The sequence below is a fragment of the Cyprinus carpio genome, chromosome A19 (genome assembly GCF_018340385.1).
Source record: "Cyprinus carpio isolate SPL01 chromosome A19, ASM1834038v1, whole genome shotgun sequence".
In the NCBI taxonomy this organism is placed as follows: domain Eukaryota; kingdom Metazoa; phylum Chordata; class Actinopteri; order Cypriniformes; family Cyprinidae; genus Cyprinus; species Cyprinus carpio.
Genome location: NC_056590.1, coordinates 5,526,908 through 5,543,286, shown reverse-complemented (window position 1 = coordinate 5,543,286; position 16,379 = coordinate 5,526,908). Strand labels below are relative to the sequence as shown.

The 16,379-nt window shown below is 39.0% G+C and overlaps 1 protein-coding gene and 1 pseudogene across 1 annotated transcript in view; both read right to left on the bottom strand.

The window, feature by feature from the left end:
* Window positions 1-108, bottom strand: part of tatdn1 (TatD DNase domain containing 1) — a 12,327-nt gene extending 12,219 nt beyond the window's left edge. The window contains 1 exon segment of the mRNA XM_042776137.1: window positions 1-108. This exon segment is cut by the window's left edge and continues 47 nt beyond it. Coding sequence (XP_042632071.1) covers window positions 1-32 — 32 coding nt within the window. The 5' untranslated portion in view covers window positions 33-108.
* A 550-nt stretch (window positions 109-658) lies between these two features.
* Window positions 659-15,927, bottom strand: LOC109055962 (annotated as a pseudogene).
* Window positions 15,928-16,379: the final 452 nt, after the last annotated feature.

Here is a 16,379-nt window from a genome sequence, read left to right as displayed (position 1 = left end):
TAAAACCTGCATGCGCTTCTCACCGCGTCCATAAACAGAGTGAACACGTGGTGGAGTGGGCGGGGCTTCGCGGCCCGGAAGCGCTCGATTGACGGTCTAAAATAAATAATAATTCTAGGCTCAATTTGAATATTATACTACCACAATACTTTAAATAGAATGCTTAAAGGCGAAGTATGCGATTCTAAATTCATTCAGCTGCCTATAGCGCGTTGACGGCTGTCACGTGTGTCTGTTACTTTTCTCAGCGCTGCTCAGGATGAACCAATCAGAATCATCTTTGCTTATTACTGGAGAAGGCTCTAACGTTTATAGAGAATTATGGCACAGATTTATATTTATGTGTCAGAATGGAATTAATATATTTAAACGATTATTACATACATACATACATACATACATATACACTTTAGTAGGTTGGTATATTAACACTGGATCAGTTAATGAAATGTTGCTACTGTATTTTTTACGGTTTAACTCTAGCAACTACAGCTGCAAATTTTTGACCGTAAATATGAAATAAAATGAAAGTAAAGTGTTGCTGTACTGAAATAACAAAAACTTAAAACTATTTAGACATATTAAAAAAAAACACTAAAACTTTAACTAAAATAAATATGAAAAACAAGACAATATATTAAAAAACATTTTTAAAAGACTACAACAAAATCTCAGGGATGCTGTAATAACACTGGGAGGAGGAGAAATTACATATTGATTATTTATATTAAGTGACGCCCCGTCAGAGGACTGCCGTGTTTGACCAACCTCCTGAACGTGCCCTTTGACCTCAGCTGCTACAGGTGCTGCTACAGGTGTGGGGTCACTCGAGGTCACGGCCGGCTCAGGGGGAGGGGTGTCTGATTCTGCTGTTGCCACGGCGGCAGGTGTGGGGCTGGTGGGCGTGGCTTTAGCAGAAGAGCGATGCTTGATGAAGAAGCCGCTCAGTTGAGAATCTCTCGGGGTCCAACAATTATGAATATACAGTAATGAGATAAAACGATTATTGCGTGCACTTTCACTCCTCCATAAAAGCTCAATTTCACGTACAAATCAGTAAAATCTTGTAACGTGACTCTGTGCTTGATTTATCAAAGTTGATTAGATTTATTCATTTTTTTTAAAAGTGTGAAGCAGAGCACGGACGAGTAAAGTCAACTTTTAGCTTAACGGTCAAATACACGCAAAAATGTGTCAGAATGGGGCACTTGGTGATTATTATTCACGTAAACCCTCATCCGTTATGTCTTAAGTGAACATAAACAGCTGAGAATGAAATACATGCATAACAGTGCATCGGATCAATGCAGCTCTTAAAGTGACAGCAGCCTAATATTCCTTCTGCGGACTGTGTGCTTCATATTAATCAAACAACAAAATCTCTCACTGCTCTCCGCTGAAGGACTTTGTAGCTTTAATAAGGAACAGAGGAAGTTTAATTCTTACAGTGAAGACTGTGCTGTTTAATTTTACGTTCAATTATTAGATTTCTGTAGTAGCTGTTCGCTGAATACTTTAGACTTGCATACAAAAATTAAAGCTTAAAGCTTAAAGCTTCTTTTTTGTATTGTATTTATCCTTTTTTGTTTTTATTGTATTACTGCCAGTTAATTATTTAGAATATTTTTTCAGGACTTTTTTTGTTCTTTTACCCTGGTATTCTGCTGAGGTATTGAGAATTGTGACATTTCTAAAATGTAGATGTCATAGCAACCTTATTTACAGAAAATATATATTTGATATATACTGCTATCTTTAGATGAATCACTCATATAATGTTTTGTGTGGGCCACTCATAATCGTGATTACAATATTGACCAAAATATTCGTGATTATGATTTTTGCCAGAATCTCGCAGCCCTACACCAGCATCACGTGTCTCAGATCTCACCTCACGCTGATGTTAGCCACCTTCCTGAAGAAGAACTCGGACACACCCTTGTCCAGCTGGTCCACAGAGCTGCTCTCATCCACTTCCTGTGCAGGGCCTTTGCTGATTGGCTGATACTGAGAACAACAGTGGCGTTCAATAAACTAGTCAGTCTATAACTCCAAGATTTCTGGCTGTTTTTGAAGGAGTTATGGTTGATGTGCCTAACTTGATGGTAAAATTGTGATGAAACGATGGGTTTCATGGAACCACAAGCAGTTCTGTCTTGGCAAGGCTGAGTTGAAGGTGATGGTCCTTCATCCAGCAAGAAATGTCTGTTAGACAAGCTGAGATGCGAGCAGCTACCGTCGGATCATCAGGGTGGAATGAGAGGTAGAGTTTGAGTGTCATCAGCATACCAATGGTATGAAAAGCCATGTTTCTGAATGACAGAACCTAATGATGCCATGTAGACAGAGAAGAGAAGTGGTCCAAGAACTGAGCCCTGAGGCACCCCAGTAGTTAGATGTTGTGACTTGGACACCTCACCTCTCCAAGATACTTTGAAGGACCTATCTGATAGGTAAGACTCAAACCACTGGAGTGCGGTTCCTGAGATGCCCTTTGTCAGTAGGGTTGACAGGAGGATCTGGTGATTAACCGTGTCAAAAGCAGCAGATAGATCAAGCAAGATAAGTATTGAAGATTTGGATTCCTCTCTTGCCAGTCTTAGGGCTTCAACAACTGAGAGCAAGGCAGTCTCAGCTGAATGTCCACTTCTGAAGCCAGATTGGTTGCTGTCAAGGAGGTTGTTTGTGTGAGAAAGGTAGAGACTTGGTTGAACACAGCTCGTTCAAGTGTTTTTGCAATGAAAGGAAGAAGGGAAACTGGTCTGTAGTTCTCTAAAAGAGATGGGTTGAGGATTGGTTTCTTAAGTAGTGGAGTTATACGAGCCTGTCTAAATGATGAGGGGAAAACACCTGTATGAAGGGATGTGTTAATGATGTGAGTGAGTGCAGGTACAACTCGAGTCGAATTGAGGCTGTACTTAGTTTTGATGTTGCTTAAGTTTCTGCCGATGGACAACTGTCTGATGCAGCGGTTCTTCCCGAGCCACACGAGCAGTGTGGACAGATCCAAGTCCAGTCCTGAGACACAAACGTACAAACTACACAACAGCAGATGACACCTGTGTGTATTTGTGTGTGTGTGTGTGTCTATTAACCGTTGTCTGATATGTCCAGGCTGGTGATGTTCGGGATCTCAGCGATACAGCCTTCCAGAATCTGAGAGCCTGCTGAGCGCAACTGAACACAAGAACAACAATGCATGAGGAACACACAGCAGACACCAACCGGAGCAGAACGAACATCAGACATGCAGCGGGAAGGTTCTGTGTGGTACCTCACAGCTGCTGATGTTCAGAGAAACATCTCACAGGTTAGTGTTACAGGCCAGACCCAGGAGCAGAGCTCTGAAGACATCAAACATCAGCAGAACATTAGCAGAAAATCAGGAAAAGGCCAGTAAAACACCAGGAATACATCAGCAGAACATCAGAAAATTACCAGCAGAATTTGAACCGAGCATTAAAAGGACACCAGAAGAACATCACAAGAGCAGGAGAAGAACATCAGCATCACATAAACATGGTGTTGATGGACAGATGGAGACTCACTTGAGTCCTTCAGCAGGTAGTTTAGTTCCAGACAGACAGATGTTCTGGAGAGACAAAGTGCTGCTGAACAACTGCTTGAAGGAGGACGGAAACCCCTTCCCTTTCCTGCAGAACAGAAGATCAGACTGACACAGCTGGACTCCAGCAGAGACCTCAACATCTGTGTGTGTGTGTGTGTGTGTGTGTGTGTGTGTGTGTGTGTGTGTGTGTGAGTGAGTGTGTTTATGTGGTTTATGAGGACACAAATTTGTATAATGACATGGTTATGACATAGGTATTACAATGAGGAGGTGATTTATGAGGACATTTTCAGTGTCCCCGTAATTCAAAACGCTTATAAATCATTCAGAATGAGGTTTTTAAAAATCCAAAAAATGCACAAAGTTTCCTGTGAGGGGGTAGGGTTAGGTGTAGGGTTGGGTAGGGCAATAGAAAATACAGTTTGTACAGAATAAAAAAACTTACGCCTATGGAGAGTCCCCATAAACCACATATACCAACGTGTGTGTGTGTGTGTGTGTGTGTGTGTGTGTGTGTGTGTGTGTGTGAGTGTTGTACTTGTAATTGAAGACACTTCTGGCCAGGTTGAGAACGGTCAGGTGTTTGAGGGAACCGCGCAGCAGTGACGAACACACCTGAAGAACACACAGTTTGTCTGTCAGCAGTTTGCAGTGTAACACATGATGTGTGTGTTTGTGTTGTGTGTGTGTGTGCGTCTAACCAGGTCGAGGGAACATTCACTGCTGGACAGGTCAAGTGTGTGCAGACAGTTGGACTGAGACAGGAAACTCCACAGGTGCTACAAACACAACAAACAAACTTAACACAAACACACAGCACACTGAATCACACACAGAATGAAGTGTCTGAAAATGTTAAAATGCCTGTAATTTTGTGTGAGATGTAGGGGGATACAGCTGAAAAAACATTATGCCTATGGAATGAACCCATAATGATAAGAATACCAGTGTGTGTGTACATACAGGCATGTCGTCTCCTTTGAGTGTGTTTCCAGACAGGTTCAATAGTGTGAGTGACGTGGAACAGAAACACTGTCCCAGAACATTTACACCTAAACGAACACACACACACACACACACACACACACACACACACACACACACACACACACACACACACACACACACACACACACACACAGTTGCAGATTTGTATGAATCGTGTGTTGTGCTGCAGTCAGCATTCAGTCATGTGCACTCAAAAAAGTCAACTAGCCACTTGTTTGATTTGCAAAATACAAATATGTCTGATTAATAAGAATATAACACATTTACTTATGTTAAATGATTCATTCTTGTTTTTTTAACTAAATTATTATTCGAAGCAGTGCAAGTTTACTTGATTTGATTAGATGCATAATGGGTGCTACGAATAAATCATGTTCATTCAACAATTTATTTTTTTGAGTGTGCTTTAGAGACCCTGAGCAGAGATACTGAGGTTTCCAGAAATGTCTGTATACCATTATTTGTTGTAGGACAAGACACAAAAACGGTGACTTAAAATGAAGCTAAAAACTCTAAAGACCTGTGACGAGTCAACTGCCTCCCCCCTAAATATCATCGGCACCCTGGCTCTTAATTGCCACCCTTCAAAAGGCTCCCGACAGGAGTGGGTGTGTGAGAGAGGAGGGGCGCTGAAATATCCAGGGCTGGCGGCGTGTGATGAGGCACACCTGACGCAAATGGAGCCTCATCACCGCTGCTGTTTAAATGCCTAGCTCGCCTCTCCTTGGGAGACCGGTCTCTTCCCCGTGCATGCACGCTGGTGTCCTCGTGGGTCCAGGAGGGGCGTGTGGAGGGACTCAACAAGAACGATGCAGCCGCTGGAAAAGCCCCCGCCCCTCGCACCCCGGACCCTAGAGAGGAGCGCGTGCGGCCGCTGGACTCCGCCCCTTACCTGGACCCTTCCTTCCTGAACACTGCCCCACCAACACGAACCCCGCAGCACGACGAGGACACCAGATTCCCTACTTTTTTTGAACACTCTTCTCCTTTGGACACTTTATTTCCTGTTTTTGTTACTTTTCTGTTAATAAAAGCCTCTCTGAGGCCAGACGACACACCCACTGTGTCTGTCGTTTGCTCCTCCCGCCACAGACCAAAACACTGATGCAATCATTCAAAAAGACATTAGAAACATTAAAAATGGTAAAGCAACCAACTTGAGTGTTTGTGTGTGTGTGTGTGTGTGTGTGTGAGAGAGAGAGAGTGAGTGTGAGTTTGTGTGAGTGTGATTGAGTGTAAGCGTGAGAGAGTGTGGTTGAATGTATGTGAGTGAGTGAGCGTGTGTGTGGTAGTGAGTGTATATGATTGTGAGTGTAAGCGTGAGTAAGTGTGTGTGAGTGTTATTGTGTGAGTGTATGTGAATGAGTGTTATTGTGTGTGTGGGTGAGTGTGAGTGAGAGTAAGTGTGATTGAGTGTGTAGAAGTAAGTGTGAGTCAGTGTTAGCATGAGTGTGTGTGTGTGGTAGTGAGTGTGAGTCAGTGTGAGCATGAGTGTGTGTGGTGTGTGAATTTGTGTGAGTGTAAGTCTGATTGAGTGGTAGTGAGTGTGAGTCAGTGTGTGTGAGTGAGTGAATGAGCATGAATGTGTGTGAGTGAGTGTATGTAAATGTGTGTGTGTGTGTGTGAGAGAGCGAGTGTGAGTGGGTGTCAGAGAGTGAGTGTGCATGTTAGTGATTGTGAATGTGTGAGTGAATGTGAGTGTGTGTGTGTGTGTGAGCGTGAGTGTATGTGAGTGTGAGTGAGTGAATGTGAGCGAGAGAGTGTGAGTGTGTATCTGAGTGTGAGTGAAAGAGTGTGTGTGTGTGTGTGTGTGTGAGTGAGTGTATGTGAATGTGTGTGTGTGTGTGTGTGTGTGTGTGTGTGTGTGTGTGTGTGTGTGAGCATGTGTGAGTGTATGTGAGTGTCAGAGAGTGATTGTGTATGTTAGTGATTGTGAATGTGTGAGTGTGTATGAGTGAGTGTATGTGAGTGTGTGTGTGTGTGTGAGAGAGAGTAAAAGTGTAAGTGTGTGTGTGTGTGTGTGTGTGTGAGTGATGTGAGTGAGCATGTGTGAGCGTGAGTTAGTAAGTGTGAGTGAGTGTGTGTGAGCATGAGTGTGAATGTATGTGAGTGTGAGTGAGGGTTAACGTTAGTGATTGTGAATGTGTACGAGTGTGAGTGTACGTGAGTGAGTGTGTGATAGTGTGTGTGTGTGAGAGTATGAGTGTGTGTGTGTGTGAGTGTGTGTGTGTGTGTTGTGTGTGAGAGAGAGAGTGTGCGAGTGTGAGTGTGTAAGTGAGTGAGTGTGAATGTGAGTGAGTGTAAGTGTGAGTGTGTGTGAGAGTGTGAGTGTGTGTGTTTATTATGTATGAGTGTATAGTGTGTAATGCTGAGTTAGGATACTGTCTCAATGCAGCAGCAAACCTCTGAGCAAAATCACACAAACAGCACACACACAAACACAACACAAAAACACACACACTAACACAAACACAAAAACAAACACACACACAAACAAACAATAACCAAAACATATTTATGGGGACATTCCATAGGTGTAATGGTTTTTCTACTATACAGACTGTATATTCTATCTCCCTACACCAACCCTATGTCTAAACCAACCCCTTACAAGAAACTTTCTGAATTTTTACAATTTTAAAAAACTTTGTTTACTTTATTTTTATACCAGTTTTACAAATAAGGACATCCCCAAAGGGAGGTTTTTGGAGATTTTGTCAGGTTTAGCTCACTTTTGAGTACAAATTTGTCCCTAAAATATGGTTTAGTAGGCACACACACACACACACACACACACACACACACACAGTCTGTTTCTCTCTCTCTCTGTGTGTGCGCATGGGCGACATTTGACTCTTGTTTTTTGTTGTTGTTTTTTTAAAGCAAAAAAAAAAAAAAAAACAGAGAGAAAAGGGCAAAAGAAATCAAGAATAACATAAATCCCCCCACCACTAAACAAAGCAGCCAATACAGCGCAGTCAAGAATAACTTAAAGCCTGTGTTTACTAAACTGTGGAGCTTTGACTGGTTGCTGATTTGAATGGTGATGCCATTTTTAGTGGCCTTTCATTTTTAACCAGAAATGTGCACGCTTTTCTGATGTTTATTTAAGTTTTCCGTGTCACATTTTTATGTGTGTCTTTTTCCTGTTTCACTTGAAATGTGTCCGTTTTGAATCGTTGGTGAGACGTAAGGGAAAAAAACAATCAGTTTTGGGACTAGTCTGTCATAAATTCTACCGTCCGTTACTGGAAATGAAATGGTTGATATGTCCCAATCTCAAAGTTTACTTGCTTTCAGTCCGTGAACTGGATCTCGCCCACACACACTGTCTGTGGAAGTTTGGCCAGGACCGGTTCCGGGAGAAATCACTGAGGCATTTTTGTCCCATCCATTGCTTTGGTTATCACTGTGTCAGTCTCTGACATTTCTAGAATGAATCCAGCATAAATATGCTGATGTCATTCTCGAAATGTTGCAGCATGTGTCTGAAAAATGAAAGTTTCATACAAATTCGGAATGGATTATAGCCTAGAAAACACACAAAGTGCACTCCCATTATTATCACTAAAAGCATCACTCATCTTACAGTAGTTCACTGTGATCACTCAAAGTTACGTTATAATCAATGAAGCTCCCTAAACTACACAATGAATCTCTTATTTAGGCTGCATCACATCTGCACTTCGGCACAAACAGACAGAAATCAGTTTGGAGAAGATCAACAGCAGTTCAGACTATGAAAAGATAATGCAGAAAAGCCGAGCGGATGTGGCGGAAGATGAAACTTGAAATTCACTATAGCATCTATAAAGTCACCCTTCATGCTTTTAATGTGAAACTAGCCACAGCTAGACAGAATTTCTTCTCAAACCTTATAAACAGTAACTTAAACAACACTCGTACTCTTTTTGCCACTGTTGAGAGACTGACAATCCCCACAAGTCAGATTCCCAGTGAAGTGCTCTCAGTTAGCAAATGCAATGAGTTTGCTTCCTTCTTTTCTGAGAAGATCATCAATATCAGGAAGGAGATTAGCACATCCTCAAGTAATGCAGAGGTCAGACAGATCTGTACGCAATATCAAAAAGATACTATGTCTATTTATGAAGCAATAGCAAAATTTTGGAAGAAATAGTGCAGCACCTAAAATCGTCAACCTGCTATCTTGACACACTTCCCACATCTTTTTTCAAAAGTGTGCTTAACTATTTAGATGCAGATCTTTTTTGAAGTGGTGAACACCTCACTTCTTTCTGGGACATTTCCAAACTCCCTGAAAACTGCAGTTGTAAAGCCCCTCCTGAAAAAGAGCAAACTCTCTTGATAACACCATTTGAGCAATTATAGACCAATATCAAATCTTCCTTTTATAGGCAAAATTATAGAAAAGGTAGTTTTTAATCAGCTGAACAAATACTTAAACTCAAATGGATACCTGGACGATTTTCAATCTGGTTTCCGACTGCATCACAGAAAAAACAAAACTCCCAATAACAAAAAAAATGATAATCGCTTAAATTCTGACTCTGGCAAAATATCAGTGCTGGTATTGCTAGATCTCAGTGCTGCATTTGACACTGTCGATCATAACATACTACTAGAGAGACTGGAAAAACTGGGTCGGGCTTTCTGGGATGGTACTCAAATGGTTCAGGTCATACTTAGAAGGGAGAGGTAATTCTGGCACCGCTCTTGTTTAGCCTGTATATGCTCCCACCATCCATGACATGCGGAGTCCCACAAGGCTCAATTCTTGCACCGCTCTTGTTTAGCCTGTATATGCTCCCACTAAGTCAAATAATGGAGAAAGAACCAAATTGCCTATCACAGCTATGCTGATGATACACAGATGTACCTAGCCTTATCTCCAAATGACTACAGCCCCATTGACTCCCTCTGCCAATGTACTGATGAAATTAACAGTTGGATGTGCCAGAACTTTCTTCAGTTAAACAAGGAAAAAACTGAGGTCATTGCATTTGGAAACACAGATAAAGTTTTCAAGGTGAATGCATACCGTGACTCTAGGGCTCAAACAACTAAAAATCAAGTCAGGAATCTTGGTGTGATTCCAGAGACAGACCTAACTTTCAGTAGTCATGTCAAAGCAGGTAACTAAATCAGCATACTATCATCTAAAAAACATTGCAAGAATTAGATGTCTTGTTTCCAGTCAGGACTTGGAGAAACTCGTTCATGCCTTTATCACCAGCAGGGTGGACTATTGTAAAATGTCTCCTCATCGGCCTTCCAACTAAGACCATTAGACAGCTGCAGCTCATCCAGAATACTGCTGCCAGGATTCTGACTAAAACCAGAAAATCTGAGCATATCACACCAGTCCTCAGGTCCTTACACTGGCTTCCAGTTACATTTAGGATTGACTTTAAAGTACTTTTACTCGTTTATAAATCACTCAATGACCTAGGACCAAAATATATTGCAGATATGTTCACTGAATATAAACCTAACAGAGCACTCAGATCATTAGGATCGAGTCAGTTAGAAATACCAAGGGTTCACACAAAACAAGAGGAGTCCGCCTTTAGTTACTATGACACAGTTGGAATCAGCTTCCAGAAGAGATCAGATGTCCTAAAACATTAGTCACATTTAAATCTAGACTCAAAACTCATCTGTTTAGCTGTGCATTTGTTGAATGAGCACTGTGCGATGTCCGAACTGATTGCACTGTATTTTATGTATTCACTGTATTTTATGTAAAATCATTTTAATCTATTTTTAACTGTTTTCAATTCATTTTAAATAAGTCAATTTTTAAATAATTTTCAAAGTTTTGAAATTGCTTGTTTTTTTGTTTTTTTTTTATTATTTTACTTTCTTTTATGTAAAGCACTTTGAATTACCATTGTGTACAAAATGTGCTATATAAATAAACTTGCCTTGCCTTGCCTAATGAGATGATTCACAAGCGTGCAAAACTCCGGCGCTTTCAATAGAGAGTGAATTCTGAAAACTCTAATATTTCTGATTGGCCACTGCATTGAAGAGATCAACAGATAGATCTGTGATTGGCTACATTGTTCAATGCCTCAAAAACACACTGGATAGTTTGCCAGATCTTTAATTGCTTTTGCTTTCGTTTGAGGGTATTTAGTGCCATCAAGTACACCCATAAAACGGGCCTGGGCTTGGCTAACTGCTCCAATTGCAATGGTACTGACATCAGAGATTCCATCGTTGTCACCCATGTGTGTACCTCTTCAATCCAGTGTTGTCCACAGTTCCTCTAGTGTTGTCCAGTGTCAGTTCCTCTAAACACACACACACACATTGGTGTACGGATTGAGACACAACTCTCAGTATCTGATTGCACAGAGCATGATGCAGTCCACACGAAACAACACACACACACACACACACACACACACACACACACACACACACACACACACACACACACACACACACACACACACACACACACACACACAGCTGTTATAGCACAATATGAACAGCAGAGGGTGATACACATCCATCACAGCATTATAAGACTGTAAAGGAGCACAATCTGAATTCAGAATGGCATACTTCTAGTTCAGATGAATAGAAAGTTCAAAATAACAGCCTTTATTAGAAATAGAAATATCATTTTATAACATGTATTATTCTTACTCATCCCAAACTTCTGAATGGTAGTGTCAATGCAACTTCATACCAGCAGACTTTTTTTTTATCTGCTATATTATATTTTACATACCACAAACTTTTGAATGATAATGTTTTCCACAAAAATATAGTTCAGTACAACTGTGTTCAACATTGATTCAACATTGATAGGCCCCAACATGTGTGCAGATCCACACAAAAAAAAAAAAAAAAAAAACAAACCACTTTAGCAGAGACCACTCACCCAATAAAAAACACACCATTACGATCAAAAGAAAGCACTAGAAAACAAACAACAACCAGTGGAGAAACCAGAGAACAATTAGAGCATGAACTAAACAATCTATATAATATAGTAATACACAGTTTAATATTGTAGCTTATTTCCCCACACAGAATAAAAAAAGGTCATATTTTATCTCAAATTTCTATATTTTTTTCTCTCACAATTGCAAGTTTACGTCTCACAATTTTGTGATCTTGATTTTTTTTTTTTTTGGTCACAGAATAAAAAATCTTTTTTTATAAGTTTCTTTTTTTTCCCTCTCAGAACTGCATGTTTATATCTTGCAGTTTCAAATTATAAATCCATAATCGGGAATTTACATGTCGCTATTTTCACTTTTTTGAGTTTAACACAATTTTGATGCTTTTTTTTTTTTTTTTTTTTGCAATGGAATTAAAAATAAAATGTTTTGCAATTTTTTCATCTCGCAACTCTGACCTTTTTAAAATCAGATTTATAAGGGAAAAAAATCTGAAATGATTTTTTTTCCAGCTGAGTATAAATTGAGATTAGTATAGAGTGGCTGTATTCAGGTAAATTCCTGCTGAACATTCATTTAGAGAATAATGAGCTGGAATGACTGCTGAGCTCAAGAAATAACACAAACATCATGACTAAGGAATGGGAGTTTCTTGCAAAATCATGTGGAGGCTCCTGGAATGCAAACTATGTGTGTGTGTGTGTGTTTGCATGTCTGGAGGAGCAGTACTCTGTCGTGTCAGGACAGGAAAATGAGAGTAAGTGTGTATTAATACCACAACTTTGAGGAACTGAGGAACTTCTGACACATTCCCTGTAACTCCCTGTATGAATATGAAACCTCAGAAACACATGAGCTGCAGACACACACCGAACCCTCCTCAATCTGTCCGTCTGACACACAAAACATGACCAGCACATAAAAATCACACGAAACAAAAACAAAATCATGCTTTGGACAAAATAAATGAAATCTGTTTTTAAGATCATTAAAGGAATAGTTTACCCAAAAATGAAAATTTGTTCATGAGAACAGATTTGTAGAAATGTAGCACTGCATCAGTCAAGTCAAGTCATATATATATACACACACACTACCATTCGAAAGTTTGGGGTCAGTAAGACTTGAAATGTTTTTTAAAAAAGTCTCTTATTCTCATGTGAATCCTTCAGAAATCATTCCAATATGCTGATTTATTATTAGAATTATCAATGTTGGCAACAGTTGTACTGCCAAATATTTTTTTTATGGAAACTGCGATACTTTTTTCAGGATTCTTTGATGAATAAAAAGTTAAAAAGAACAGCATTTATTCAAAATAGAAATCTTTTCTAACAATATAAATCTTTGCTATCACACACAACCAAACAAAAAAAAACTTTCAAAATCTTACAAAAAAATAAATAAAAAAAAAAAAATAATAAAAATTTACTGACCCCAAACTTTTGAGTGATAGTGTATATTGTTAAAAAAGATTTCTATTTTAAATAAATGCTCTTCTTTTTAACTTTTTATTCATCAAAGAATCCTGAATAAAAGTATCACAGGTTCCAAAAAATTATGAAGCAGCAGAACAGTTTCCAGCACTGATAATAAATCATCATATTAGAATGATTTCTGAAGATCATGTGACACTGAACACTGGAGTAATGATGCTGAAAATACAGCTGCACATCACAGGAATCAATTACATTTTAATGTAAACTAAAATAGAAAAATGTTATTTTACATCATAATAATATTTGACAATATTATATTTTTTTTCCTGTATTTTTAATCATATAAATCCAGACTTGATGAGCAGAAGATTTGATTTATTTTGATTTAATGGTTTATTTAAAAGGGAACAGTGCAATTTCATAAAACACATGAACAAACATGGTTAAAAAAGCCAGAATTAGCCAAAAGGCTATTTTTCATCTGTAGTCCCCTGGCCAAGATGTAAAAAAAAGCATTAAAATACGAACAAAAATATACATTTACAAGTCTATGGCAAATTGGCTACAATATAAATGACACTGTAAAATAACTTAAGGTACATTGTACCTGTTACAACAATCAGACACACAAAAAACACATTTTCAAAAAGGCTATAGTATATCAAATATATAATACAGCTCAATAGGCTCGTCTTTTAATGTTGGCAGACATAATTGTTAATGAGCCGAATTTTCAATTTTTTTGTAAAGGCCTTATAAGTGTTGAGCTGTCTAACCTCCTCAGGTATAGAATTCCATTCAGTAGCGCCCCTCACTGACCAGGCCGAGCTGGTGCCAAATAATGTGTATCTTTGTATATGAGATTCAGATTTAAGAACTTATGAATACTGTTCCAGTTTAAAAGGCTGTGTTTTTTTAAAATTGCACAGTGATGATAGTGCCTTGGTTTTTTGTCCATGATTTTAATGGCTTGTTTGTATAATGTTTCCAAAGGTCTTTTTGCGCTCTGACTTGCTTGAGACCAACTTAGTAGTTGAGGTGACTGAAAATCATGGAATGTAAAAAAATTAGTGCAGCTTCGGTTGACATGTCATTTCGAATTGAGCTGAAATTGGAAAAATTTGCAAGATTAAACTTGATTATTTTACATAATTTTTCAATATGGGCTTCAAAGGAGAGATGTGAATCTATTACTAAGCCAAGATATTTATATTGATTTACGATTCGTAATTTTTCTCCAGCAACTATTACGTCAGGATTAAATGAAGCTCTGTTGGTTTAACTGAAGAACATACCTACAGTTTTCAAAATATTTAGCTGCAGGCAGTTCTCCTGCAGCCAGGATGTAACACGAGTCATTGCTTTAGTAAGTTTATCTGCAACAATGTCTTTAGAGCGACCATGAACAAATAGAACGGTGTCATCCGCATACATTAAACATTCTACTTCAGAGCAAACATTAGGCAAGTCATTGATACAAAGGCTAAATAAGAGGGGCCCTAATATTGAGCCCTGAGGAACCCCGGTGGTTAGCCTAAGCGAATCAGAATTGCAGTTGTTAATTAGTACAGATTGTGTACGATCATGCAGATAGGATTCAAACCAGCTAACAGTGTCACAAGAAAATTTAAATTGTGGAAGCTTGTTAAGCAGAACTGAGTGGTTCACTGTATCAAAGGCTTTCTTGAGATCCAAGAATACCACCCCTACTACTCCCCCCTTTTCAATAGAAAATTTTGTTTTCTCAATAAAAAGGCACGTAGCCGTTTCAGTGGAGTGTTTGGATCTAAAACCAAACTGCATGGCATGAAAAGAGGGGGAGCTACTGTTTAAATACTGGACCATCTGCTCAGCCACCCATTTTTCTGCAATTTTAGAAATGGTCAGAAGAATGCTTATTGGTCGGTAGTTATTCATGGAGGTAGATAGACCAGACTTAAAAACTGGCGTAACAATAGCAGATTTCCAGGCCTTTGGAAAGTGACCACTGGAAATAGATAGATTAATAATAGAAGCAATAGGAGTAGCCAGAGCCGATCCTAAATCTTTAAGCATGTTCGTGTCCATACCAAATACATCCCTGGCCTTAGATGGTTTTAATGTTTTAATTATATCAATGACTTTAGTCTCAGTGATGTTTGCTATGAAGAAAGACTGTGTTGCAGACACTAAGTGTTCTTTGTTTTGTTTTATTATAAAGTTCTTAGAGATTTCTGCTACCGATTTAATAAAATAGTTGTTAAAGGCATCAGCTAATACCTTGGATTCTGTTAAAATGTCTCCATTTAATTCAATTTGCATTTGTTTTGTCTTATTTTTGTGGGACTCACCTGTCAGTTTTTTTATATAATGCCAGGTTATTTTAGAATTTCCACGTGCACTATTCAAAGCAGTAATAAAAAAGTCAGCTTTAGATTTCCTTATTTCTCTCACTACTCTATTTCTTAAAGAGATAAATTGATGCCTATTATATCCTGATTTTACAGCCAGCTTCAAGGAATGATCTCGTTCTCGAGAAGAGACTCCTGTAAGAAAGAAACATTCCTGTGCAGAAACAATATTCACTCAGAAATTTCACACACACAGAGTCACACACAAAAACGGCAAGCATCACACCGAATTAAACTTGACATTAGAAAAATGCAATTGTAAAATGTACTCCAATAACTTGTTTTATTTACAACTTCTGAAAAAAAAAAAATATATTTTGTATATTTTGTAATATATAAGCCTGTATTGAGAAATAGAACGGCATCCACTGTACATCTCTTATTATAACAGGCTTTATCTGTTTTGGCTTGAGGTGAGGCGTGCTCAGGTGTGGTGGGCGGAGTCTGCACTGGCCCCTCCCACAGTCAGCGGGCATCCATAGTAATAAAGCGTCTCTGTATTAAAATCACTCGAGAGTTAAACATCACAAAGCATCTTTTTTTCCCTGAGGAATCGAGCACAGACAGGAGTTTAGATCCTTACCCAGCAGATCCTGAGGAACGTCTGAGTCTTCTCCGCTCATCTTTACTACCGGACCTGATGGAGAACTGCAGAAAGAAGTTTGGGATTCCTCGTGAGCGGCTCTTCATTCAGTTAGTTACACAAACACACAGCTAGTTAGAGAGAATGAACCGGAACAGACGGGCGACAGATCCCTCCCTGTTCACTTCCACCTGCCTTTCCATTCCATTTCCATTTAAAGCACTTTACTGGCATGATCTTTGTGCGGTTTATAGCCTAGAAAAACATTGAATATGACAATAGCAAATAACAATAAAAATGTATTAAAAAAGCAAACAAAATATTTCGCAAACGTTCTCATTAGGTTATAAAAATGCGAGTTCCATGAATGATTTTTGTGTTAATATTATTAGATAAATGCAGGACGCCTTCGCTTCGCAGGGTGAATTCAGGTGAACTGTGTTGTGCTAATGGATTTACTCTTTCAGAACATAACAATGGTTCTTTATTAAA